General features: G+C 34.9%; 1 protein-coding gene across 2 annotated transcripts in view; it reads left to right on the forward strand.

Moving 5' to 3' along the window:
* PTPN4 (protein tyrosine phosphatase non-receptor type 4) overlaps positions 1 to 26,980 on the forward strand; it is a 120,913-nt gene that overhangs the window by 45,994 nt on the left and 47,939 nt on the right. For both annotated transcript variants that reach the window (XR_012629507.1, XM_074873559.1), the window contains exons 3-11: positions 3,868 to 3,975; positions 7,978 to 8,020; positions 8,118 to 8,196; positions 12,129 to 12,173; positions 12,421 to 12,473; positions 14,694 to 14,814; positions 15,958 to 16,045; positions 17,222 to 17,310; positions 23,391 to 23,454. Coding sequence is in view for 1 of the 2 variants with exons in the window: in XM_074873559.1 (XP_074729660.1) it covers positions 3,868 to 3,975; positions 7,978 to 8,020; positions 8,118 to 8,196; positions 12,129 to 12,173; positions 12,421 to 12,473; positions 14,694 to 14,814; positions 15,958 to 16,045; positions 17,222 to 17,310; positions 23,391 to 23,454 (690 nt within the window). In the remaining variant the exon portion in view is untranslated. The remainder of the gene's footprint in view (positions 1 to 3,867; positions 3,976 to 7,977; positions 8,021 to 8,117; positions 8,197 to 12,128; positions 12,174 to 12,420; positions 12,474 to 14,693; positions 14,815 to 15,957; positions 16,046 to 17,221; positions 17,311 to 23,390; positions 23,455 to 26,980) is intronic.

Raw genomic sequence — 26,980 nt, forward strand, 5'->3', positions numbered from 1 at the left:
GCCTTACCTTGTATGGAGCATAACAAATCAAATCAAATAATCCCTGTGGATTGTAGGCAGGTTATTTTGGTTGCAGGCAGAAGAATCAGTTGGAACTAACCTGTACATATGTTTGAAGACTAGAAATCCTTTTTATAAAATGCACTGCTTACCACATAAAGAACTACTCTGATCCTGAAAAACATACTTCATAAAATGTGTAGCTGGAAGAAGTGAGGCCGACTTGAGTTAACAACATGATTAGGATGATTTACATTACTGTAAACCTGCTTTTCAAAGATCACATTGCTTTAATTGGATTTAATTAATTGTTTAAATACTTCAAATTGTATCTTTTCCATGCAGGCTGACTTAATTGTATTTCCTGAAAGCCAGTACATAGGTATGGAGATCACACTAAACTTGAGAGAAACCTAAGACAAGGTAGATGGGATGAGTTGTTCTGTGAGCAAGTCTCTAGTGGGTTAGTGGTCATGGACAAATGTTTCAATTTAGAGCCTTCATTGTCTCAGAATTCTCCTCAAATTTAATGGATTTACACTCTAATGGAAGTAAAATCTAAAAATGTGTAAAACAACCCAAACCAAAAAAAAAAAAAAAAAACCACACCAACACCCCTGTAATTTTAGAAGTGAAAATTTTCAATAATTTAATCTTTGGCATTATTTAGTTGCTTCCCTTTTTTCTTTGACCAAAAAAATAATAGCCTGCTTGGAAACCTTTTGAAAACAAGATAATTTTTTGTAAAGCTAACATAAGCTGTAGAATAGAAGGAGACAGTAGTGCAGTTCTGGCTGTTTGGGGATGTGCTTATTTGAGTTGCAACACAAGTATTGCGGTGAGCTGCGGGAAGAGAGGTTCCAGTGTTGTCATCAGTGAAGGAGCAGGACAGTCCCCCACAGACCTGTGAGCAGCAGAGCTGTCTGACCCCCTCCAGGAAAGCCCAGGGCCTGTCATTGCACTCCTCTGTAATCAGAAGTCCAAATCTGTTTGGACTGACACAGCAGCAATATCTCTCGGTGTTTCCTGTAGATGCAGCCAGTTCTGTAGGCCAGCAATATAACCTGAATGTCAGTAATGTAAATTGGAAAGATGATAGTTGTTAAGCAGGCATTAAACCTATGTAATGGCAGATGTTTTCAAACAGGGGTGTTGGTAAACAGCTAACAATCATTTTGCGATTAGAAATTAATGTGTATATATCTAGTGGTACTAGATGTTAGCCACTAGATGATAGATATTCATAAAGTGCAGTTAATATATTGATATCTAGTGTTGATGTCAAATTGTTCTGAAAGGCCAAAATTTGTTAGACATTTTAATGTTTATCTGTACGAATAAAGCAAGTTTCTTTTTATGCTAATCCACATTTATTGGTTTTGCTTTTTATTTTAAAAAAGCAAAAGTAGAAACTTGTTATCATACTTTTTATAGTTTATAGCAGCTATTCAGTGGATATGATAGTATTACAAATATTTTGGACCTCTCACAGCAAGCAGGATTGTGACCTTCACCTGCTCTGGCAAGCTGCAACATCATGATGTAAATATCAGAGATGGGTTAGACTGAGGTCTGGTTATACTAGATGCTTATCTTTATCTTGCACTGAGAGTAAAAAAACATTGTGATCAAAACAAATGCTTCATGTTGAAACTAGTCTTCTCTTACCAAATTTGCTGCTTTATTGCAGGAGAAATACCTTCCTTGCGGTCGTGAAATGACATTCTGTATTACTGAATTCAATCTGATCAGCAAGTTCCAAGCTTTTTCGTTAGGAAAAGTCTATTCAGATATTTAAGAAACAGTACAAGTTCTAAGGTTTAGATTGGAAAAAAGCTACAGAATTGAGATCTGCATGTTATTTGAAGAAGTATCATGTCAGCTGTGGTAAATGTAAGCCTAAACCTGGGTTCCGGATGTCTCCCGTTTTCTAATAGTTACTGTCATAAGTTCTTAGTTTGAGTTCTGATATAAATCTACATGGGGAAAAATGCCAAAAAGAAATTAGCGTTCTATGTAATTTTAAAATTATTTTTATTTGCTGAAAAATTTGTACTGATTACTGATTTATTTCAAAATATATCAGAAACTCCTAATTTAGTAAAAATGAAAGTGACTATTTTTGGATTGTATATAAAAATTGTCTTATGCATTTATGCTGTTGTGTATTTATTATGCTGAAGTCTGGGGGTTTTCTTTGCTTGTTTTTAGTTATTGGAAAGTAAATTTTTCAGTAGTGAACTTTTTAACAATAGTACTCCTACTGGCAGTTATTTTGTTAAACATCAAGAAATTTTCTCTGTATGATTTTTTTTAAAAAGATCTTCTTTTCAAGTAAACACAGCAATTCTTAGATCACTTTAATCTAGCCAGATCTATATGGGACCTGGTATATATGCGTTATGTAATTTCAACTTAAATGCACAGAGGTATGGTTATGATTGGCCTGCTGGGATCATTTCAAGCATAATTTGTTGTTAACTATTTTCTAAATTTTTTTAACTATTACCAAATTATCAAGTTTTGTAGAGTCTTTAGACCCCAATAAATGGCTTTGACAGTTTACTCAACTTCAGTGTAATTTCAGCTGAACCAAAAAATAGTTTTGATAGGATGCTCTTAGATGTTAACAAATGTCTGAATGTAACTTGTAGATTTTTCTTGTATATGGATATTAATTAAACTCTTGCAACCTTCTTTTGACCTTTTAGTTACATACTTCTTTTTTAATGACTGTAAAAATAAACTGTTGTATAATCTCTATGAAAAGTGAGGTTATCTGGGAGCAGAACAGCAGTTTTTTTGTTTTAAAACTTCAAAAATATCTTATGGTCTACAGTAGACAAGGCAAGATGTATCAAATCCACTGTAGCATCAATAATACTTGTCACCTGGAAGATTATCACAAGCTTGCTTGGTGCCAGAGAAGTAGAAAATCTGGGTGGAAAATGTATCAGTCATCTCTTTCATCATTTTTTTTGTTTGACAGTTGTTCTTGCAGATTTTTTCCTCATCTTTTGTACTTCAAGAAGCTATGACACTTTAACTTCTTTGGGAAACTCCCTTCAGGTTTCACCAAATGTATTTATTGAGTCCTGTCATAATGGCACACTCAACGTTTCAGTTACTGTGTTGGCAGTATTTTCAGGTTAGGCAAAAAATCGCTATGTACTAACAACTACAGATTCATTTGATATCATTTTGAGGGTAAAATTTGTCCCTGTAGTAGAAATCAAGTTTGTTCACTTGCCTCTGAGAAGCAATGTTGCTGCTGTTCAGTTAATTTGAATTAGTTCATTTAGAGTAAAGTAGTATCTTTGAGAGAATGCATTTAAATGACGCTTCTCAGTTAGATATTTGGCTGCTTCAGCTGTCTGTCTATGTCATTTAATTGTGGAAACATTTTCAATATGCTGGTTCATTTGGATTCAAGAATAGATTTTCAGATGAATTAAGTAAGAATAACTTGTACAGACCCATACCTTTAAATTCAGTGACCCAAGCAAGGCTACAGAGTTATTGGTCAAATCCTAGCCTTCTTTCCTTCTCTTTTTTTCAGTACTCCTTTTAAATATCAAATTTGGCTAATGAATGGCTTTCAGGAATAATCATGTAGCTATCTGAGAAGTGAGAAATTCTTGCTGTCAGAAAATGACAAAGAGGAAAAATAATAATTCCTCACATATCTTTCAAAAAGAGAGATGAAGCTTGTTTAAAAATAGCACTCCTGGGATACACTTCGTGATATTTAAAATTTAGGCTGCTAGAGCACATCTGAAAGAATGTACATGTTCTCTGCCTGCCTGAAGTCTGTGTGTCCAATTATATATTTGTTCATTAAAAAATATATGTATTTGTTCTCTGCAGAAACATGATCAGGGACAAGTTCTGTTGGATGTAGTCTTCAAGCATCTCGATTTGACAGAGAGAGATTACTTTGGTTTACAGTTGGCTGATGAATCTACTGATAACCCTGTAAGTTGTCTTTTATAAATACGTTTTTATAAATCATAGTCATGTTCATCACTCTGCTCTGTGTCATTATAAAGAGAAGTAATTAGAAGCCACTGCAATATTGTGCCATCATCTCCAACTGAGTCATTTGAGTTGGGTTGGTATACCTTGTACTTATGACAAAACTAAATGTTAATAGTTATAAGTTTGAAGTAAAATGTTGAGATCAGTGCTTATGAAATAATACCTTAAAAGGATATTGCTTGTTTGATTGTATCTGTTTACTAGCCTGCATGATTGTTGTCAGTTGGGATAAGAAATAGTAACTCTTTCAAAATTGTCTATTTTACTTATTTTCATTAGAACTTACAAAAAATTGAGGGGGTTTTTAGACTGTCCTGTTTGGTGGTTTTGTTTCTAGCCCAGATACTTGGTAGGTCTTTTAATAGCACTTCATATAGTCCACTAACAAGGGCTATCAGCTCATTACCTTAACTGGAAAAGGAAGGGACTCCTTTGAAAATGAGTGTTTATAACAGTTCATGTGCTTTAATTGAAAGGAAATGCTATAGGACTAAAACTTTGTAAATCACCAGTAGAAACTAATAGATCCAGCTGTAATGTTCAGTGGCTGGCTGTAATAGATGCAGCTATACTGTTGATGTCATGATGGCTTGAAGAATATTTCTTGAATACTTTCTTTTATAGGTGTCAAATGTTCAATACTTTAAGTTTTAAAGTGCAGTTTAACTAAGTATTATTCCTTATAAATACAGTTCTTTACCTAATTCCCATTATATGCGTGTCACAGAGATGGGGTCTAACTTTATTTCCCACCTTGTGTGTCAAAAGTCATTTTTGTTCACAAAATGTGCAGAATGTGATCTGACACTGTCAGAGATCTGACGCTGCAGTGTGTTAATCATTCGGTAACTAAGGTGAATTTCAGAAGGCAATGCAACTTTCTTTGATAAGTGCAGATTTCATCTACTGTTGTTTTACCATCAAGAGTGACTGGTCTAAATAGAAGGAATACTTATTTTATCTTACTAAAAGGTTGGATGTTTTTCTTTTTAATTATTTTTAATGTCCTTTTTAATGTAGAAGAGGAAGAAAGAAGTCACAATATAGCCATAATTTTTCTTCTGCCTGAATAGTGAACTGCTTCCACATTTCTTTCTTCTCTAGAGCACATTATTCTTAATTATGTTCTTTTTCTACATTCTGGTAACATTAAGAATATTAAGATGAATAAAGCTGTGGATAGTTCTGTTAAGACATTAGCAGACTGGCCTCATTTAATCTTTTTATTCTAAGCTTTGTTTCCAGGCTGAAAAGACGTAGGCATGCTGTAGAAAAAGCTGAATTATTTTTCAGCTTTGTTTAAGAAGTATTTAATTGAATATTACTCAATATTTTACTCAACATTCAGAAATTTGTATTTTCTCATTCTCATTCATCTGGATTTCCAAAACTTAGACCTCTAAGCTCTCTCGTTGGTTTATCCATCTGGAAGCAGCTGAACACAACACTGTAATAGAAGGATCTGGTTAAGTGTTAGTCCAAAAGAAGAATGACTTTACAGCTATTTGATACAAGCACATGCTTTAAAGGTTTAGTAGTCTTTGCCTTCTAAATATTTTGGCTTTTCAGCACGTATCTAGTTGCCATGAAAACAGTGTGTCAGTGCTAAATAGAAATGTTACCAATAATAGTCATGTAAGCTTGAAGAATTTGTGGGTTTGACTAATTTCAGTTTTTGATATCACACTTATATTACACTCAGTTCATTTGGACAAAAATTGATTATATCTTAATAATATTCCACTGTGTTATTTCACAAGTAACTAGAGTATTTGTCAATCCAAACTAAGATATAATCAATATGGCAGGAGATAAAGTTGATGGGGAAAAGGGGATCCTGCTAATTGAGTGTGAAACCTCTATCATTGTGCCTAAATGTGTATTTCATAAACTGCACAAGCTTTATGTTTTTGTATAATATTAATGTCACAGTAAAAGTCAGTGCAAGAAAGCATTGATGCTGTGTACAGCTGGAGTGATGTATTTGGCTTGGGTCTTGGGCTTGGGTCTTGGGCTGTGAGTAATGCTGAGAAGGGGGTATTGATGCCTAGTGGGAGTGAGGGTACAGCGAATACTGTCAGAGTGGGTACTGGAGTGCCCTTGGCAGGAGGGCGTGAGGCAGGGAGCATTGCTGGGGGAGAAGAGAGTACAGAAATGACTCTCCAAGGGAATGGGGTACAAACTTCATGGATCCCCAAATCTACCTGCCTCTCAAGTTTACTGGGATGTAAATGGGATAACATGTCTTGCTAGCAGCACCTTGATTCATAAAATTCTGGTACTTCTGCCTAAATCCTGTTAACTTCAGCTTCTTTACAATATTAAGTGGTTCAACCCTCAACAGTTTCCCAGAGAGAAAATCACCTTTTGCATTTGGATCCAATTATATCACTTGAAGGCACAGATATTGGCTGTTAAATATGCTTCAGAAAAAAGTTACTCTTCTGTGGTTTGAGCTATGCTAGTACATACCAAATTGATCTTTACAACCAGAAGCAAATGTAAATGCCAGCTTTTCTGCTAGGCATTTCAATTCCAGGTTTTCTGGATTAACTGTAATCTCAGAAAAAACCCCACCCAAAAAATAATCTAAGGATTATCAGTCAGATCTGTGCGTTTATCAGATATATTGGATCGTAGCCCCTTGCTTAAAGATATTCAAGTATCTTTCACCATGTTTTGAAAGATTCTTATATAAAACTTGTATGTATCCCTGGCTGGAGAGTCCTTTCTTAAGCCTTTACGTTTATTCTGAAAAATTAATTGATCATGTGTGAGGTTTTTTTGACATAATCACACTCTTAAACTGTATCAAACTGTGTCTTTAGTTCCTCTTAAGTCATCAACTACAAAGATACAGTATTTGGATGTAGTCATCATTATTTGTTATTACCAATGAATAAAATGACTCGGAACTAACTTCAGATCCATAGTGTGTGTCAGATAGCTCAGGCACCTCTGTGTGTTTGCTTCCTCCTCCCTCACATGAAAAAAAAAAAAAAAGCCCTGTGATAAGTGTGAGGTAGTTACATGCTATACAGGGTTAAGACTCTGTTACTTCATAGGAACTGTGGCCATATAACTGTTTCCTGAGGCTTGCGGGCTTGCATTGCGAGGCAGGATGAGGAATCCAGCAGTATTTATAAAAGGTAGATGGTAGATGCTGGTATGTGCTGAGTCTGCTGGGTTTGCTGGTGGGGAGTGGTTTAAACAACTTGTAGGGCTTTCCAGAGAACCATACTTCTATCTAAAATTTGCAGCATTGATTTTTATAAAGATCTGTCTGTACTTCCCCACAGCAGCATTCTGCTGTAGAGACAATCAAGGTTGGGTACTGCTTGGTAAAATTGTTCTGTACTCCTTAATCCAGTAGACTGAGTGCTGAGCCTCTGGTTTTCAAGATCCCAATTAGTGATTTACCAGAGATGACACTCAGGCTGACAATTTAAAGAGAATCTGTGAGCCAGTGGGATCACTCCCTGGATGTGTCAGACCTACGAAATGCAGAATCAAGAGTATGAATACTAGTTTAAGCAAATTAACTTCTGAGTTGAGTAAATCAGCCTGCTTATCACTTTTCACTGCCACACTTAGTGCACCTTAGACCATCAGTTTAAAGAGTAGCTGAAGATTAACCACACCATAATTGAGTTCTAACCTCTCTCAGGCTCACTTGACAGTCATAGAACCAAGTCATAGTTGAATTAGCGCTGTAAGAGACAGATACCTGGACAACAGAGGTTAATCTTGGGAAAAGAACAGCAGCAACTGCTGATGATAATGTTGGTGTCTTTCCAGAATCAGTAACAAGACTTTGTACGCCAGTAAGACATTCTGGTAAAAGACCAAGTAAAAAAGCAACAGTTTCTTGATGTATAAGGCTACAATTTGTACTTTTTTGTTTCTCTAAAGTTAGTGTTATAATTTGTCTCTTTCCAGAGGTGGTTGGATCCAAACAAACCTATCAGGAAACAATTAAAAAGTGAGTACATGTATGTATTTGGTCAGTTCATATTTAATTATTATGCTGTTTTTCCAGGGTACCCTGATTAATTAAAAATATCTTTTCTTGACTGTAGGAGGATCTCCTCACAGTTTGAACTTCAGAGTTAAGTTTTTTGTAGGTGACCCAAACAAGCTCCAAGAAGAATATACAAGGTAGGTCTAGTTAATTTATCAATAAGACATTTTTATAGGAGACTTATATTTAAGGGGAAGATGATCGTTAATTTTTTTAAGCTATAACATGGAAATTTTCTTTTAAATCATTTTTGTGTTGTATGTGCAAGCTTCTAATTTTTGCCTAAGAATTACAGATACGAACAGTTGCACCAAGTCAATATAACAAAAAGCTTCTGTGAATAAATTTACAAATTTATATGTGAAGTGAACTACATGAAGAAAATACTACCGTGTAGAAACAGAAAAGGGAAAGTAGAGAAGAGGGGAAAAACTTAATCCTGCTATTCACTAATGAGTACAAATTTAATTTTATCCTTACTTGTATTCTCCTTTGTGATTATAAAATTCCTGAGCTTTCTGCATTTTATTCTTGATTTCTGCCCCCCCCCCCCCCCCCCCAATTTTCTGCTTGGCACTAATAAAATTAATCTGTTTGTATGGTTGTAGTCCTAGCTTGAAGCATGTAAGCTTATTTTGATAGCAATATGTTGAAGTCTGTTGAAGAAAACGCTCAGTGTGAATCAAGATAGGAGGCTTGTGAGTTGCAATTAGTCCTTGAAGAAATGCCTCAAATTTTCAGTATTCCTAATTAGTTCTGGTCCTCTACATAAGTCACATGATTTGACAGATTGGATGTCAGCCATTCTGAAAACAGGTCAGCCCCATTCAAAAAACACTATCTAAATTATTAAGGATAGCTTTAGAAACATAAATACCAAAACTGTGAAAATTTGAGTCCGCATTTGTTGATAATTTCTTTTGATTTGTCATATTTTGGACAATTGTACATACATCTATGAAGGCAGAATTTACTAAAATGAGTCCCAGAGATCCTGGATCAGGCTCTGTTTTATTGAAATATGTACTCTAGGAAAATTTGGCAATTTACTATATCAGAATAATGAAAAATGTGTTATTTGAATTAAAGGACAATATGTAATATTCCTAAAGAGATGGGAAAAAAAATGTTAATCAGTAGGAAGTAAGCAGTAAAGAGAGAACTGTTTTATTTAAATGTTATACTGTAAATACAAAGCTATAAATACAGCATCCTTTTAGATGAGAAATAATGTATGACTGCTGTATCTAGGTCAGCTCTGCCTTTTCTGCTAATAGGCCTAATTGCCCCTGAGAAAACTCATTTGTATTTGGAATTATTACAGAGAGAGAGTTACTATCTGTGGGGTTTTTTGGCGTGAAGTTAGGATGCCATGTCACAAATATGGGGTCCTTTTGTGTAATCAGTGTTTCTCCCCTTAAAAAAAAGAAAAGAAACAAAGCGCAAATTTATGACAGTTCCAGCTCAAGCTGAGACTTTTCAGAGATGTTTAGTTTTTATAAATTTCATGAAAACAGGGGAATGAGTCGACATATGAGGCTGTATGAGTAGATGTCAGAGAAAGGTTCAGTGTGAGCTTGTGTCTTATTACGCACCTCTGAATTCGTGTGAGGGAGGCAGGTTATGAATGCGCCAGGTCAGGAAAGGTCAGCAGCAGCTCACCTTGTGTTTGGAGAGTTTAGCTTTACAAACTTGTCTTGGTAGGAAATGAAGCTTCATTAGTTCTGGTCATGGCAGAAACACTTGCTTATTAATGTTGACTCCAGTTAGCAATAATTTTGTCTTACCCTTTTCTAGACATATCTATATAGGGAAGATGAAAACATTGTAATGCAATACCATCTTGACTGTTTTAGCTGAATTTGTTCTTCAGGCTTTTTCAGGTCTACAGCTAAAGCTTCTATCGATTTCCCATTTTGCTCAATAATATGTGAGGCTTCAGTGTTCAAACTGGGGTAGTTAGCTAACAAGCCATTAACTTCACTGTTTGGTAAAAACAGTGGATGGAAAATAAACCCTGCTTGGTGTTCCTTAATCATGAGGTCCCTTAACTACTATGGAATATTTCTAATAAAGCATTACACAAAAAAAAAGTAAAATAAAATGAAGGTGCAGCTGCACATACAGAATGTTTTTGTCCCACATTTTTGCAGCCATAAATGTTAACAGGAAAAATAGGAAAAATTGATTTGTTTTGTATATTTGTGAAGAGATACTCAAGCTAAGCGTGTGAAGCATATACTTTTATATATAAATTTAACTTGTCATTTATTGCTTCTTTTAACCAGTAAAGAAATTTTGGTTTATCTGTCTCTTTTGGTTTCAATATGCATTTTAAGGTGGAAAACAAAAAAGTATTTTGAGGTCTCTAAAGCCTGGCTAATGTCTCAGTTTTAACTTTGTGTAGTTAATACCTTAAACTAAGCTTCTTGCCATGCTGGTCAGTTAAAGAACCACTTGACAGTTCTGTAGGAGTTGAGCACATGGGTTAACATCTTTGCTTGTCAGTTTGCAAGTGTTTTCCCTTGTTTTCTTTCAAACATGGAATGCCATACCTTTCCACTATATTTAGCTTGTAAATGATTGGATTTCTGTGTGTGTATTTGTAAATGTTTGTGGAAGTCTTTAAAGTGGAGTTAATCCACTTTCTGAAGACTACACAATTATGAGAGGTCATATTATGTGACGTGAAGTGATATTTTTTTGTTTTTATTTCTTGGAGCAAGTTAATATTGGGAAATACTTAATGTTTGGTTTCAGTTGAACTTGAACTAGGTGGTTTTGGTAAGTAATTTTGATGAATGTTTATAATGAATGGATATGGCTGAAGCTCTACTTTCAAATCAGAACTACAAGAAGGAAACCAGATGATTTTTATAATAATGTAGGAGGTCCCAAAATGGAATAAATTTATAAGAAAGCAGAAATGAGGTTTAAATTTTCCACTCAGTGAAAATTTTTTTTAAATAAAAAGACTTTAGAGCCTAAATTCTACAGCTACTTTCATGCTCTAAGGGGGTTTTGCTGAAAGTTTAAGCTTGTGCTAACATCCTGCCATCTCAGTAAGTCTTGTTTGTTGTCTCACTTCAGTCTCTGTGTCAGTGGAGTTTTATAGCAGATGTAACTTGCCACTTGATATAAACATTTATACTTCTTTGAAATAGTCTAAAACATTTGAGTGAAATATGAAGGACCTAAATTGAATAAACAAAAGATTCATTCTGAGATGTTAACAGAATATTTGGGTTTTGTTGGAGAAATTAAGTAATTTGGAAGGAAATCTGTTTGCAGTTTCAGGTTTGTTGAGGTTCTTGTCATAGTGTTTCTGTTGCCACTTTTTGATGGGAAATAGTTCTTGTTTTAAAGTGTTCATCTGTTCCTTTTGTTGTTTCTATCTCCCTCCTGACTTGAAAGAGGGAGGGAAGACTACATTATTTCTAAAACAAGCTTTTCTAACATCATAATTAAATAAAACTTCAGAAGTTCAAGGGAAGTCGGTCAGAAGGCATTCGACATGATGGAATCCACAGCTTTTATTTAAGAATGTGACTCCAAAATACTAAGAGCAAATATGTTAATTTAAGTGAAAACAGAATAATATCAAATACTCAATGAGAATAAATTAATTTTATCTACTTGGAGTACAAATCATTCTTATTAAGGTACCTCCATACACAGATGTAAACTTCAGCTTTTGGATGCTATGTTGAATAGTTCTGTTGTTCACACTTATTCAAAACACTTCTTCCCTTCTTTTTAAACTTTAAGTTCAACATAAATACTGGAAAATAAAGCAGGTAGAATGTGAAATTTGCAGCCTTTTAGTGAAATATGTATAACTTCATAGCCTGTAGCTATTAGTTTAAATTAAACTAGTTTAATTTACAAAGTTGAATTATTATTTCACTAATCACGGTTTAATTTCATTCCCATAGGAGTTTAAAAAATAGCATGCAAAATATAAAGTTTTAGTTTTGCACTAACTGAAAGTAAAATGCATTAAATTGATGAAAAATGGTTAAATAATTTAATTTTTAATTAGTGGTTTTTGTTTGTTTCTTTAAATAAGGTACCAGTATTTTTTGCAAATTAAGCAGGACATTCTTACTGGAAGGTAAGATATTTTTGCTGTGTTAAACATTAAATGCAACTTGAATTGAGAAAAAGTTAATGGTGAGGGATTTTACCAGCAAAAATAAAAATATATTTAAAGTAAATTACTGTTTATGCAAGTAGAAGTGTGTATAATAATTATCTGTCCAGTTTATTGATAGACTATGAAAAAACGAGGCTTTTCAAAATAACCAAATTTCATATGAAATATGTAATTTTATATATTTCTCATTTTAAAAACAAAACAGATTGCCCTGTCCTTATAATACTGCTGCTCTTCTGGCATCCTATGCTGTTCAATGTAAGTATAGTTAATATTCATGTACCTGTTAGTATGGAAATATATGAAAAGTAGCAGCAATTAGTTTCTGAAGAATGGAGTTTGTGTAGCATTGTATTGTGATGTTTGTGGACATGATGCTACTTTTCTCATGATTAAGGAAATACGGTTGGTTGGTTTTTCTCCCTCAACATGTTTTGCTGAATTAGATATGGAAAAAATACTAGTAATGCTCTCTGCTTTCCTTCTATAAACCCATGCAGTTAAAAAACCTGAAAACAACCCTCTTGTGTTTCTCTGTATTCTGAAGTGTGGGGTTGGGTTTTTTTCTTGAGAATTATACTAAAGCATTTTTTAGACACTGAAACATTTTTAACATATCATACAGTGAACCTCCAAATAGGCGTGGAAGAGGGAATTCTGGTCATATCTGGCCAAAAAGTTCAATACCTGTGTTGTCAATTTTAAGCCATCCAGTGAGTAGATAAGGCCTGAAGACTGAGATTTAGTCCTCTTCCTCTCTCCCCATTTTCCTTCATAAACTTAAATTGTTCAGTGGGGGGGGGGGAAAAAAACCAAAACAACAAACTCACAACAACCAACCACCTAAGAGACTGTTCGGCACTTAGTTCTTGAAATTTGTGATTGTCAGAAATTCAGTTTTAGAAGCAACCCTGATATATCCATTTATATTAATGTGTTTTTCTGCTGTAAAAGATACTTGTATCTACATTTAGTACTATGTATACTTTGTACAGTATCGGAGAAAGAGTGCCCATGTTAATCTTTTCAGGGAAAAAAATGTATCATAACGTTAATGTAACATTTTATGCATAGTTTTGATAAGTGGTCACCTCTTTCCAGATCAATCAGTAGAGCAATTTCTCTTAAACAAAGCTCCCAAACTTCAGCTACTTGGAAATAGATATGTACTGCAAGTGCTGTCATGCTGTAGGGCTTTGCCTTTGAAGAGATGAAGTATTGGATAATGAAGCAGGCACTATGAAAAGTTTATAACATTTTAAGCTTTTAAGAATGCCATATTTTTATTTTTCCAGTGTTGTAGAAGTGGTGTATGTGCTGTGTATTGTAGTTGCATTTATATATATCCTGCTGCCCTTAATTTTTTCAGTGTGCAGACTTCTGTCTAATGATCATCTGTGCATGCCTATTACTAACTCTGTCTGGGTTTAGCCCTTGGTATTCTTTATAAATATAGGTAAATAGCAGATGTAGATCTCAGACAGTCCTGTATTCTCTGTGGTGGATTTTAGCAAGACATGCATTCGATTATAAAACCTGGTCCTATTTTCCAATTTTTAAATTATTTAAAATAGGATCTGTTTCTGGAGATGCAAGTACCCCAGACTTCTTTCCTACCTTCCCTTCTCTTGCTTATCCTCCTGCTCCGCAAGTGCCTTCATCCCCATTGTCAGTTCTTCCATGCTCCACAAAAGTATCAGTAGGCCTGCCCAGGATGCCATGTCATGCTGTGTTGCTGTGAACTTTCCAGTCTTCACAGGTTATGTTATTTATCTATCACATAGATTGCAGATATTTAAAGCTGATTTTTTTTGGATTATAGTTAGCCTCAAAGCCTGTATTAGCAAATGTATGTTTTTTTATTCTGACAATAAATTAGTTTTTAATTTATTTCTTATAAGAAAGAGATTATCTAAATGCACTTTTTAGTGGTTTCAAGTAAAGTAGTTTCAGTGTAGGTGTATGTATGTGTACTTTTTCCCATACATACAGCTGAATGTGCAAAAAAATATTTTTCTAATGCTTCTGAATATATCTTGGTACATAATGAGTTGGTGGTTTTGGCAGATCTTAATGAAGAAATAGCAGTTGTAGCGTTAAAAATAAATGTATTGCGTAATCACATGAAAGCAAGCACAGGTAAAATAAAAAAAGAAAAAAATCAAATACCTTGAAGCATATTCTTTAGTGCTAGCCATTATGACAGCATTTATGAATTAATTTGTGTATTAAAAATTAAACATTTTATAAACTTCCTTCATAAGCACCTACTCAAAGCTTTCTTTAAATTATCTCCATGGTATTCACTGAGAATGTGACTGTTTATTCAAAAGGGAAAAGGGGAGTTCAAATGTCTTCTCTCTTTTTGTTTGCTGTAGATCATAAAGTATGGGGGAGCAGACTCTTGTGAATTTGGGGGCATTGCACAATGCCAGGTACATCAGTGATAAACAATAACCTCTCTTTTTAATATTTTAGCCGAGCTGGGAGACTACAACCATTCAGAAAACTTGCCAGGCTACCTCTCAGACTATTCTTTCATCCCTAGCCAGCCTCAAGACTTTGAAAAAGAAATAGCAAAATTACATCAGCAGCACATGTAAGGATTTATAGCAGAAGATATTGACTGACTTTGTCAAATCCTGACTGCTGGTGCTGTGCTATTGTATAAAAAAATGAGTATTTTGTCTTAAAGGTTTCTGGGGGTTTTATTGGGGTGTTTTTTTGTTTTTTGTTTTTGATTTTTTTTTGGTTTGTTTTTTAAGAGTACATTTAATGTGATTGATTTTTGTAGATTGTATAATAACTACCATTGATACTCTGCACAAATAAAATGTCTATGACAATGACAGGGAAAATAAGTGAAAAAACAAACATGTTAAAGGTACACTGAAGACAGTATTTGTGTGTATTACATAGGATATTAATTTAGCAGTATATAATTTCTTTAAGAGTTTTTTTCATTCTTTGAGAATGTTCTGTGCATAAAGGCTTTGTTTTCATGGTGCTCTCACCAGTAAACAAGAGTTATTTTAGCAGTAACAAAGTCCTTTTCTTCAATATCTGCTCTTTCCTGTGTGCAAGTCTGTGACCTTTCGCTAAAGAGGAAAAGGCAATGAAGCAATGGAAAATATTTTTTTTTTTCCCAGTGTGTAACATTGTGGTACTTTTTCAGTGATGGTTCCTTGATATTTTAGAACTTAAGTGCTTTTTGTTCCAGTTAAAATTAACAAAATGTAAGCTATTTACAAAAATATTTGCTTCATTGGGGCATGTTGTTGGCTTTAGAAACTACTGAATGTTATCTTACATTTCAGTCAATGGCTTAGCAAATTCTTTTTGGTAGGGTAAAGAAATTAAAGTGAGTTGATGGTAATTTAAAGTTTAAGGATGACCCTTGGAGAGAAATTGCAGTTATCAGTACAAAATACAGGACTGCAAAAGTAATTTCCAGATTCTAGAGCTCCACAGACATTTAAATGATGCAGTGCCTTAGAAATAAAATGTGTGCGTTTGTAAGCTGTGTTGAGGACTTTTGTCAAGCCTTTGTTGATGTGGAAGCACAAGGTTTTTTCTGTTACATTTTTTGGGTTGCAGGCTGTTTATGGTGTGAAAGGAAATTCAGATTTCAGGATGGAGGTAAAAGTAGTAAAACAAATGCAGATTTTCTCTTTGAGCTCGCTAGGGAGCCTGATGTGGGGGGTTATGTTAGAGTGTTTCTGATTTAGCCTCTTTCTTTCAGAGGGTTGTCTCCTGCAGAAGCAGAGTTCAATTATCTCAATACAGCACGTACCTTAGAACTTTATGGAGTTGAATTGCACTATGCAAGGGTAAGTTTGTGTAAACTAGTATTGTAATGTAAAAATGGACTCTTCTGAGCTTTATGGAAAAATAAATACTTATTTTTAGTGAGCCTTCCTGGCTGCTGCTTACAAAAGAAAAAATAGAAAATAATATTATCTTATTAGGTGCCTAACTGTGATTTACCAATTTCAGTAGCCACTATTTCACTCTAGTGAACACTTTGCTTATTTGGACTTAGTTATACATGTGTTATTCAGGTTGAGCCTTGTCAGCCTGAATGCCAGTTCAGCTGGCTACTGGTGAATAAGAAAAATGTGCTCATTGAATGTGCTTTTGATATTTAAGGATCTGTCAGCTTTGAAAAATATTTAATTTCATTCTGATTAGAACCAAATTATAAATCATTATCATTATAGATTATGGACTGTTAATGTAAGGTGGGGGTACTATAATTTGATATAGTGTCAGTTTTATCTGGTAAAGCAAGTAGCTTGAGGTCTTGACTAAAACAGTCTTAACCTGTCAGTACAGTGCTACCATTTCTGCAAAGCCTCTGAATATAATTATTTTTAGTAACTAAGACACCTCATTTTTTTTAGCTATTCTTGTCCTATTCCCTAAGGTTAGAGAAACTTGTAATAGAATTTGAAATGTACCCCACTTCACTGCTGTCTGTATCCTGCTGTTGCACACATATTGAGAGATCTATAGCAGGTGTTTGATTAGAGAACAAAGATATTTCAGGAAAAATGTGCTATTTAAATATGCTTACAATATTGTTTGTTTTAGAATCTCTCCTCTCTGTGTTCTAAGATTGCAATTTCCTTTTAGGTAGGAATTTTAAGTTGCTGGTTGCTTTTAGTGTAGCAAATGTCAAGCCAGTCTATTAGTGCTGTTATTTGTAATAAACTGCTAGAATACTCTATATTGTGTATTTCTTTGAAGTTGATGGAAGACAGAAGATCTAACTTAAGAAATTAAAATTCTATAAAGAACTCTGAACAAACATCTGGGCTTGTCCTAAGTAGGAATGAATAGTTTAATTCTTACTTGTCTTATTAAAACACATTTCCTTCCATTTTAATTGAGATCTATTTTACTATGGTATTTATGTATTTAGAGAGAGAGAGGAGAATGAATATATATGAGGTTTCAAAGATACTTACATTGTTCTTCAAGTAATTTTCTCTTTTCTTTTAAAGGATCAGAGTAACAATGAAATAATGATTGGAGTGATGTCAGGTGGAATATTAATTTTTAAGAACAGAGTACGAATTAACACCTTTCAGTGGTAAGGACATTAAGCTAATGTTTTTGTTTGGTATTTCAAAACATATTTTTACCACTACCAGTGTCACATGCTTTAAAAGAGACTGAAACTTAGTTGTAGCATATCAAGTTGAAGTGATTTACCTCATGCTGTGCTGTGGGTAATTTTATGATGGGGTTTTGTCCTGTTCTGCGAGCTGTGCTGTTAAATGATTGTGGTGCAAACTATATGAATTGTAACACATTTTTTCTTCATGAGTTTGAAAGCATACTTTATGTTTAATTAACTACATAGCCAGAGCCTGTGTTATGGTTTAGCTCACAGTCTTTAAAGACATCTGAACTTAAAAACACTAACCTGGAGAGTGATTGCTCTTACTTGTTTTGTCACATATAACTTAATTGTGCTCTGTGCGTTAAATGTAATGTAGGCATGGCACGTGAGGATAACTGAGGTGGAGCATTCAGGTTATTGTCATCTCTTCATTCATAGATAACCATTTTCATGATAAGGATCAAAAAAGTGCATTTATTGCAGAAAATGCTGCCATTTATTTCTCCTCTTAACTGAAATAGTTTTTAAAGCTGTTCTGTAAACATGGAGTTGTCCTCATTAAATATGTTACTCTAGTTTTCAGTCTTCTTAAGTTGGGATCCTGTTCTTATATATTCATATAAGAAGGGGAAAGATCTAAGAGAAATCCTGTTCTGCACTATAACTTCTGTAGTGACTCTATAGAAGTGCTCTAGAGAAGTTATGTCACCTTCCCCAATGCTTTTTTTAGTTCCCTCAGAAGTAACCTTCCCTTGGTTTCCTTTGCCTGCTTGGAATCCACTTTGACAGCCTGCCTTATTACATATGTCGTTGAGCATGCTATAACAGCATTCTGAGTGGGCGAAGTCAGCCATATGAAATAGACACTAGTTTACCAGGCACAAAAGCTGTTTGCTCTAGAAAAATTATGAAAAGTTTTGCATTTTCATTTGCTACTAATGTGTGTGCTTGGGCAATGCAGCACTGGACTTTCCTAAAGTTCTCGGCTGGTCTGTCATCTTCATATGAACAGATTAAATTGATTACCACAATTGAAACTGGAAATTTTTTTCTCTGAATTCAAACTGTTACAGGCAGTTGAAATCCTTGTGTTTTTGTTGTTTTCTGTTAGCACAGGGTAAGATCTATTACTTATAATCAGTGACCTGTTTTCACTTAGTAAGTTCCCTTGCAGAAATTGAAAATGTTAATCACAGTCTTGATCTTTCCAGCAACCCAATGAACTTCTGAGACATTCTGGTTTTCTGTGCTAAGCTTAGTCTCAAGTTTTCTTGTAGGACATTATGTATTCTGTGGTTTATCATGTTACGAAACAGCATGGATAGTCAAATTTTAGGTAGATATTTGGAGAGAAAGAAAAAGCAAAGCTATGACATAAGTGTTATCCACAGCCAGGTACAACTGTACATGGTAAACATTTTGCTTGTAAGCATTCAAAGAAAAGTAAGCCTGAGGCAATTACAGAGCATGTAAATTTTCAGTCTCCATGGTTAGTTGGGTAAATTAAAACAGGATCTTGCAGTGATAAGTCTGGAACTACCGTACTAGTCAGTCAGACCTGCCTTTGTAACAGTGACATGTTCTAAGAAAGATATCCTTCATCTGGTAAGAGTTTTGAAGTGTTAGAGCCATTTCTGGGTTAAGGCTGCTTTATAAAATGTAAAGCTGTAATAATCAGAAAGGTTTTAATTTAGGCTGCTTTTACTGCTGTTATTTTTGGGAAAACAGTAATAGTAGAAATAGGTTCTATAAAACACACTGGTAAATTACTGAGTACGTACAATGTAAGTCATAATTAAGCTACATGTCCTTACTGGAAGCTAGAGGTTTCTGTGAGCTCTGCTTCATATAGTTTGCATGCCAGGGATGCTGATCTAAATTCTTAGTGTGGTTTTTGTGTGTGTGTAATTACCTAAACAGTTCTTCTTTGTATTCAAGCATATCAGCTGACATTAGGGATATTAATTTCTTCCTGTGAAGACTATAGTACCAACATAATTGGTCTGTAAACCTCCTCCCCACCATTTCATCCAATTATAGGCTTTCTTTTGCTATAAGTAAGGATATGAAATGTCAGTTCTCACAATATAGCTCAATAGTAGACCTATTACCTTTCCTTTTTATCCATAGTCATGCAGCTGCACCAGTGACACCAGTACTGATACTTTTTCTTCTTGCTTCCACTTATTCTTGCTCCTGTTCAACTGGAGCTGTGTAGTGTCTTCCCAGTGCTTTATGGCTACAGTGGGTGTTTAGATATCCAGTACTCCTGAACTCCAGTACTCTTTCAGTACTCCTGGGCTGAGTTTTAAGACAAGTGAGAGGATAAGCATACATGTATGTGGGAAGAAATAAAGGTTTAGCTGTATTGCTCAGAGAAGAATTAAGTAAAATGTTTTTGCCATCTCCCTCTTAATTTGATATTATATCTAAATTGCACATGACGAACCTTATGATCATGGGGAGAAATGAAACAGGAGGGAGACAAGGCAGGTATAAGGTAAAACAAAGGAGACCACCTTTTATCCAGTGTGTCCCAACTTGATCTTCCTGTGTTGTAGGTAATTCCTCTTCTCCCCAAACTGTGCTACCAGGCGCAGAGACCTGGGAATCCAGGGAGTAGATATTGTCCTTGAAGACCAAAGGAGAAGAGTATGGAGTAGCTCAGCCTTTCCTTTGTTCATCTGTTGAGCAGTGGACACACACTTTCCTTTGCCTCTCTTTTGCAGTTGATATACCCCAGAAAGCTTTGTTGTCTTTCACATCCATTCCCAGTTGCAACTGCATTTGCGCTTTAGATTTCCTAGTTTTATCCCTGAATGCCTGGGTAGTACTTCTGTGTTCCTCCTTTGTCATCTGATCCATCTTCCACATCCTGTAGACTTCCTTTTGTGTTTGAGCTCAGTCAGCAGTTCTGAGTTCATCCAAGTTGGCCTCCTCCCATGCTTGCATTTTTTTCTATCACATCAGGATTGTTCTGGATTAAGAAGATTGTCCTTTAAGATTGGCCACCTCTCCTCAGTTCCTGTGCCCCAAAAGGCAGCTTCCAAGGGATTATGCCTACCAGAGCTCTGATCAAGCTGGAGTTTCTTCTCCTGAACTCCAGGGTTGTTTAGTCTGCTGCATCCCTCCTCACTTCCCTCAGGATATTTAGTTTCACCGTCTCACAGCTGCTGAAGCCAAGTTTGACTACTAAATCTGGACAATCCTTTCTTGGTTGTGAGTTGTGCTACCAAGAGCATCTTCCCTAGCTGACTGGTCCAGAACCTGTGTCAAAGAAGTCTTGGTCGAGAAATTTGCTGGATTGCTTGTGTCCTGCTTTATCACCCTCTGGGCAAGGGTTGGGGCAGTAAAGTCTTTAGTGAGAACTACGGCTTGATATCATGAGACTCCTTCCACATGTTTGAGTACAGTCGTCACTTTAGACTAGGACTTTCAAATATATCTTCATTTAAAAAGATGTATCTCATGATTTAGGATGTCTGAGATGACTGGAGACTAGAAAATCATACCAGGAAAATATTCTTGATGCCTGCCTCTTCTTACCCTTTTTCTTGGATATGCACCATTGCTGACAGTCAGAGAAATGAAATATAGGCAGACATGCCTTTAGCTTTGGCTGAGGATGATATTCCTATTTGATGACTAGCAGGATATTAGCAGTGCACATGGATTCTCTCTTATCTGCTGTATTTTTCAAAAATAGCTGAGATTCAGCTTTGCTGAGTCATTTCTTTGTACTTGAACAGTGATTCTTATGGGTTGAGTTAGACATTATTGGCTGTTATAGTTTTGAGTTTGTTCCAAATGGTTTCAGGCTTAAAAGGCAGGTGACTTCACTCTGCCTAAATTATGGGGTGAGATTGAAAACCAGTGTGTATAACTTTCATCCTGATCATTCTCCTTGAGTCTATAAATCACCAAAGGCAGTAATTTCTTTAGCAGAAGGGGCGGGGAGGGGAAGAATAAAAGGTAGTAGAATGTTTTTATAAATAAAATAGTTTTGATTTATTCTCAGGTTCTCTGTTGGCATGCTAAAAAATCTGATATGTTGTAGAGTGTGTACAGTTCAGTTTTTAAAAAAGGTATATATTAAAATATTCTTTAATTGCCCTGTACCACAAAATTTTAGAAAATTATCCATAACATACTTCTGGTTAGCTGCAGCCTAAACAGTCTAATACAACTTTTTTCTGTTTTTTCCACAGTCAGACTGCTATAATCTAGTGTCTCTCCCATCCAGCAAATTTAGGACCCATCCCTAATTATTATTAAGCAATTGCTTGTCATAGTAGGTGCTAAGAAAATTGCTGCATTGCCAGCGGCATAATTTGATTTCAGTAGATAAATTGTAGCCCCCTTTATAGTTTTTAATCCTTGAGAAATTAACTTCAATAGCAACAATTTGTTAAGAGTAAAATAAAAAAAACACAAACAAACAACAAAACAGGGTAAAGTTATAGCAGCTGCTTTTTATTTTTAACTAATGGCAAAGCTAGGAAAGAAAAGAGAAATGGGAAAAGATTTAAATAAGCATAATTTAAAGGCTAATATTCACAAACTCCCTTTGTGTTATTTGAGATAGAAACTCTTTCAACAAATTAGGACATCCAAGGTAGGTTCCTGCTCTGAATAATCCCCTGGAGAAAACTGTCTCCATTTGATTTGGTTAAGATGATAATTTCTATATATAGATACACAACTTAGGTGTCTGTTAATGTTTTGCTTCTCATCCTTCCTAGTCTAGAGGGCTTTTTATTCAACAAGGTGATTAATATGCAAGTAGTAATTCCAGTCACTATTGAGGTCCCTGTATATTCTTCATGAATAAGCTTATCTCAAAAACTGTAGCACTATCTTCACTGACTTTTTTTGTTGCTTTGGGGTTTTTTTGGTGTGGGTTTTTTAATCCTTCTTTTGTAGCTTTACCAAGCCAATATAATATCCTGAAGTACAGGGACCATCAGAGATGACAGTTCAGATTAGTAAGGGTGCTCTGTATAAACATGCTGTGTAAAAGGTTGATTGTAACCCCTAAAGAGTTTGCTGTGTAATTTCCCACGAATTAACTGCGTGATCTAGATTCCCTTTTGCTTTGAGTTTCATGACAGTTGTCAGTGAAATCTCCTTTGAGTGAGATAGTATTTGAATTTAATGTTCTACAGTTTGCAATATCGTATCATTTGTTCCTTTTCAAAGTCATGGAAGTTACTATGTTTTTTCTTGTTAGAATTGTAACCTTGCTTTTATTCTTGACCAAAATAGTACTCCTCTATATTTAATAAAGGATGCACACTATCCTAATATTGCATTTCTCTGAAAAAGTATATACTTAGCTTATGATGGAAACATGGCCTGTCTTTTCTCCTTTAGCATAACTAGCATTGCAGTGACCATCCAAAATTGTCTGGAATTACTGTCAGCATCTCATATGTTTATAGATAACCTGCAAGACGAAAAGATCTGTAGTCTGATTTTTCCCTGTCGTGATATTTTAAACGTTTCTTCTTCCTCATAGTGTGATGATTTTTTTGTTTTGTTTTTTAACTTCATAAATACCAAGATCTCAAGACCTTATCTCTGTGCTTGTATCTTGTCTTAGCTATTGTACTAAAACAAGTTTTGGTTATATTTAAAGACATTTAAGAACATAGAGAAAGAATGTCTTTCAGGAATCAGGTGAAGTTCAAAGTATTCATATTCTAAGGGGTAATGAAAGTGGTCTCAGAAAAGAGAATGTCTGGTTGGAATGACCTGGGGATAGAATAGCTCTTTGGACTTCGGGACTGTGAAAGGTACTTAAATTAGCAAGTGCCTTGGGTTTAGGATGGAAATAAGTGAATTTGATAGATAACATAAATATATGGCACAAATTTCAAATTATGCAAGCTATTTTATATAATCTTTGATATCCTAGTTTTTCGTCTATGGAAGTTAATTGAAATCTGTTCTCTCTAGGAAGTATATTTTCAGTAGGTGTATTTAAGCCTTTAACCATGATTCAGTATACTAAGTGTTTAAATATTGTGATTTTATTTTTCATTTAGGTTGAAGATTGTAAAAATTTCTTTTAAGTGCAAACAGTTTTTTATTCAACTTAGGAAAGAATTGGTGAGTACTGTCTTAAATTTCATCCCAAAAAATGAGAGCAATGAAATTTCTCTGTACTGCATGTCTGCATTATACTCACTGAGACTATGTTGATTCTTGCCTTTATCTGCAATTGAAAGTCCAGTTTCACCAACATTCTGGATATTTCAGTTCTCAAATGGGCCATTACAATGCTTTATAAGACTTGTTTTCATTTGATTTGCCTTATATTTTAGACATTTAGTTGGATATTTGTATGCAGGAAATGTAACTTGCTTATATAAGATGAATGTTGAAGAAGTTGAAAGTAAACCTATTAAATTTAAATTTCAGAAGAAACCAAATTAAAACTAAAGGCAATGCTTAATGCTGCTTCAGTTGTATATGTGCTTGTAAATAGATGTTTGATTAAAACATGCTGATTTGTATTATTCAGATTTAGTAATACAAGTTGGCTTTATTTCTTACATTTAAACAGAAGAGATAAGAATGTCTTTGCAGTTTTAAATTACATATGGTAATTTTTTTATGCTTATTTCTAAATTTGTTAGGGAAAAAGTTGAAACTTTCTGTGGAGAATGTGTATGTTTCACTGCTTGTGGTGTGTATTTGCTATCCTGTGAAGCACCACAGGACCATGGCACATTTAATTCAGCAAGAAATGGATTGTTCCATGCCTCCAAGAGATTAGTCTAAACCCATCACAGACATATCACTGGGGAAAGATGGAGGAATTAATTAAAAATATGACTATGTGATTAACTCATCAGATTAGTTAAAAGGTTTTATGCAGTTCTTACAGCTGAAAGGATTTAAAGGCCTGCAATGCAGAGTTACTGACTAGATAAAAAAGATGGATTCAAGGTAGACATGCATCCTGAGTACTATAGGACTAGTTCCAGATTTAGAGGCAATATGATTAACCATGAAAAATATAAGGAGGAGACACCTGGTACATTAGATCAGGCCCCAGTGGCTGGTGACCAGTACTAGCACTGAAAACAGGAGTCAAACTGTATATCTTAAAATCATAACCTTTAAAATGGCGCCCAGGAGTTTGTAGTTTTCACAAACAGAACTACGTGACCACATGCAGGAGAAGTTTAAGCCGTGTGCTCAGAGCAGCGTGAGTAGCTATCAGTTCAGAAGTAGAATAAGAGGAGTTAGAGGATTTTGGAGTAATTATGTGTAGAAATAAGTGAATTTTGGCTATTACATGAAATAAACAGGAGTATCTGTCAATGTCAGCAGACATCATGCAACGTGAGCAGAAAAATGGTAATGATATAAAAAAGGGGCAGGGGGGAATATTTTATCGTGGTGATACAGGTATTTCTTAATACCCTGCAGGAGTTATAGGCTAGTTCTCAAAGGCAAACTGATCTCTGACAGCCCAGAGGTCAAAATTTGTCTTGATACCTGTGTGTGTATCTTCCATTACAGTTGCAGGTATTTTGTATTTAGATCTGAGATGAGAATTTGGGGGTTTATTTGGAATTCAGAAATTATAAACTGCAGTTGTTTTCTAAATCAGAACTTGAGGAAAAGGCTGTAGTAGCAGAGTTCAGGACCTTGAAGATTGAGATACCTAGACAGAAAATTGGATTGGGTACTGTACTTGAGTGTTTTATATGTTTTCTCCAGAAAAATAATCTGCATATAGTTGAAGGTAGTCTAAAGATAGCTTTCTCATCTTGTTTTTTTCTGTTGCTTTTTAATACTCTACAGAATGTAGTATATGTAACTAATGTAATTTCTCTTCTGAGACATCTTGTCCAAGCCAACAAGTTAAAAAGCCTCATACTGTTTTTCTTTAAACTCTATGTATCAGATGAAAACTGATGGCAAGAACTTAATTTTCATTCATTCCAAGTCATGAATATCTCAAGATCAAAGCTCAAATTTGGCTTCCAAAGAAGGCATACCTAAACTAATTTTTTAATCAAACCTAATATTAAAATCATTATTTCCAGAGTTACTTTCCCTGAGTAGACTTGTAGGATAAGACTCATCTCACCTATATTCAGCTTCAGTTAGGTTAAAAGAACATATTTTCTTTCATGATAATTAGCTAACCAAAGCTAATCATTAGACTTCCTTTATAGTAACCAGACCCATGCAAAGGGTGAAACATCTTGCATGAATTGGAAGTACGTTTTAGGATGGATTAAGTTCTCTCTGGTGGTATATGCTTACTTTTGCTTTCACTCCCATCAACAATGAAGGGAGCCTAAATGGCTCTTTTTAGGCAGCAGAAACTAGGTGAAGTGACTCAGTGATTGCACATTTGGTATGTAAAATATCTCTGGTCTAGTGCTTTGAGTGTATGTTTAGAAGCACCGATTTATGATATGGCAGTGAAAATACATTCATGATATGCTGATGATGTGTTTCAAAGTTGTGTGTAAATATAAAACAAATTGTACAGCTGAGTAACCATATTTATTCGGATGCAAAGCTGAGATGCTATAGGATATTAAATTAATGGACTTGGAAGAGGAATTTTCCAGTGTCTTTATTTTTTCCAAACTGGGCTACATATGCTTTTAAGTAGTCCTAAACAGGTATTTTTAAAATACTGCTAATGAGTGTTGAGACCTTTTAATTGCAACTGTCCTCAAAAGTGTAAGTGCCTTATCTTTTAATCACCTATTAAATTTATTCCCTGACTTGGCATTGCTTAGAGGCATCAACATAAGTAAAGAATTATTTGCCTACTTTTAATAGATTATATCTGTGTTTAAATAAATCACTTAAAGGAAGTCAGATGAAGCAATGCAAGCTGGTTGTGTATTCTGACAATTACATAGCCAGAGCACACATCGACTCGAGTAGATTTTATTTCCCATTGTTTCTTCATGATATTGGGGTGGGGAAAGAATGTTATGTGTATGACTTCTTCATCCAACATTAGGTGTCTTCTGAGCCATAACTGCAATGGCAGGTTTTTTCACTGTATTTTTGTTTATTCTGCCAGTTCCATATGCTGCTTCCATTTACATGCCTTGAAGCTGTTTGAGAATAAGTCAGTAGTTTCATTTTTCTAGATGTTTCCCTAAGCTTTTCTGGTTTTAGTTAGTTGCACCCTTGGCTGTTGCAATGTCAATAGTCAGCATCAAACTTAATGCTGTCCAGCATACTTTAGTGGTCTTGATTCTTTGAGAGCCAGATAAGCTGTTCAGCATGTTCTTTTGCTCTTTCAGAGACCAGATGTCTACTGAAAAGTTACTTCAGTCTCTAACAAAACAGTATCATAGGTTTTGTCCATAACCAAGACCTGGTTTCAGTGAGTGGCCAAAATACATATTTTTTTTTTAATTATAGATCACGTATCTGAAGTTTGTGCTTTGAATTTTTTCTTCTTACTGACTTTTCGAAAACGAGCTAGAATCACAAGGTGATATATGGGCTTATTCGACCAAGTGCGTACTTGATCTTAAGTAACACTGGCATTCATTAGATGCCTGTCTGATTGTTGCCGAAGCCTAACGAAGTTTCTGCTGTTGGGCTTTTGCATGAAAAGCCAATACTGTTGGCACAATCTGTG

Source organism: Strix uralensis, chromosome 6 (genome assembly GCF_047716275.1).
Source record: "Strix uralensis isolate ZFMK-TIS-50842 chromosome 6, bStrUra1, whole genome shotgun sequence".
NCBI classification, from domain to species: domain Eukaryota; kingdom Metazoa; phylum Chordata; class Aves; order Strigiformes; family Strigidae; genus Strix; species Strix uralensis.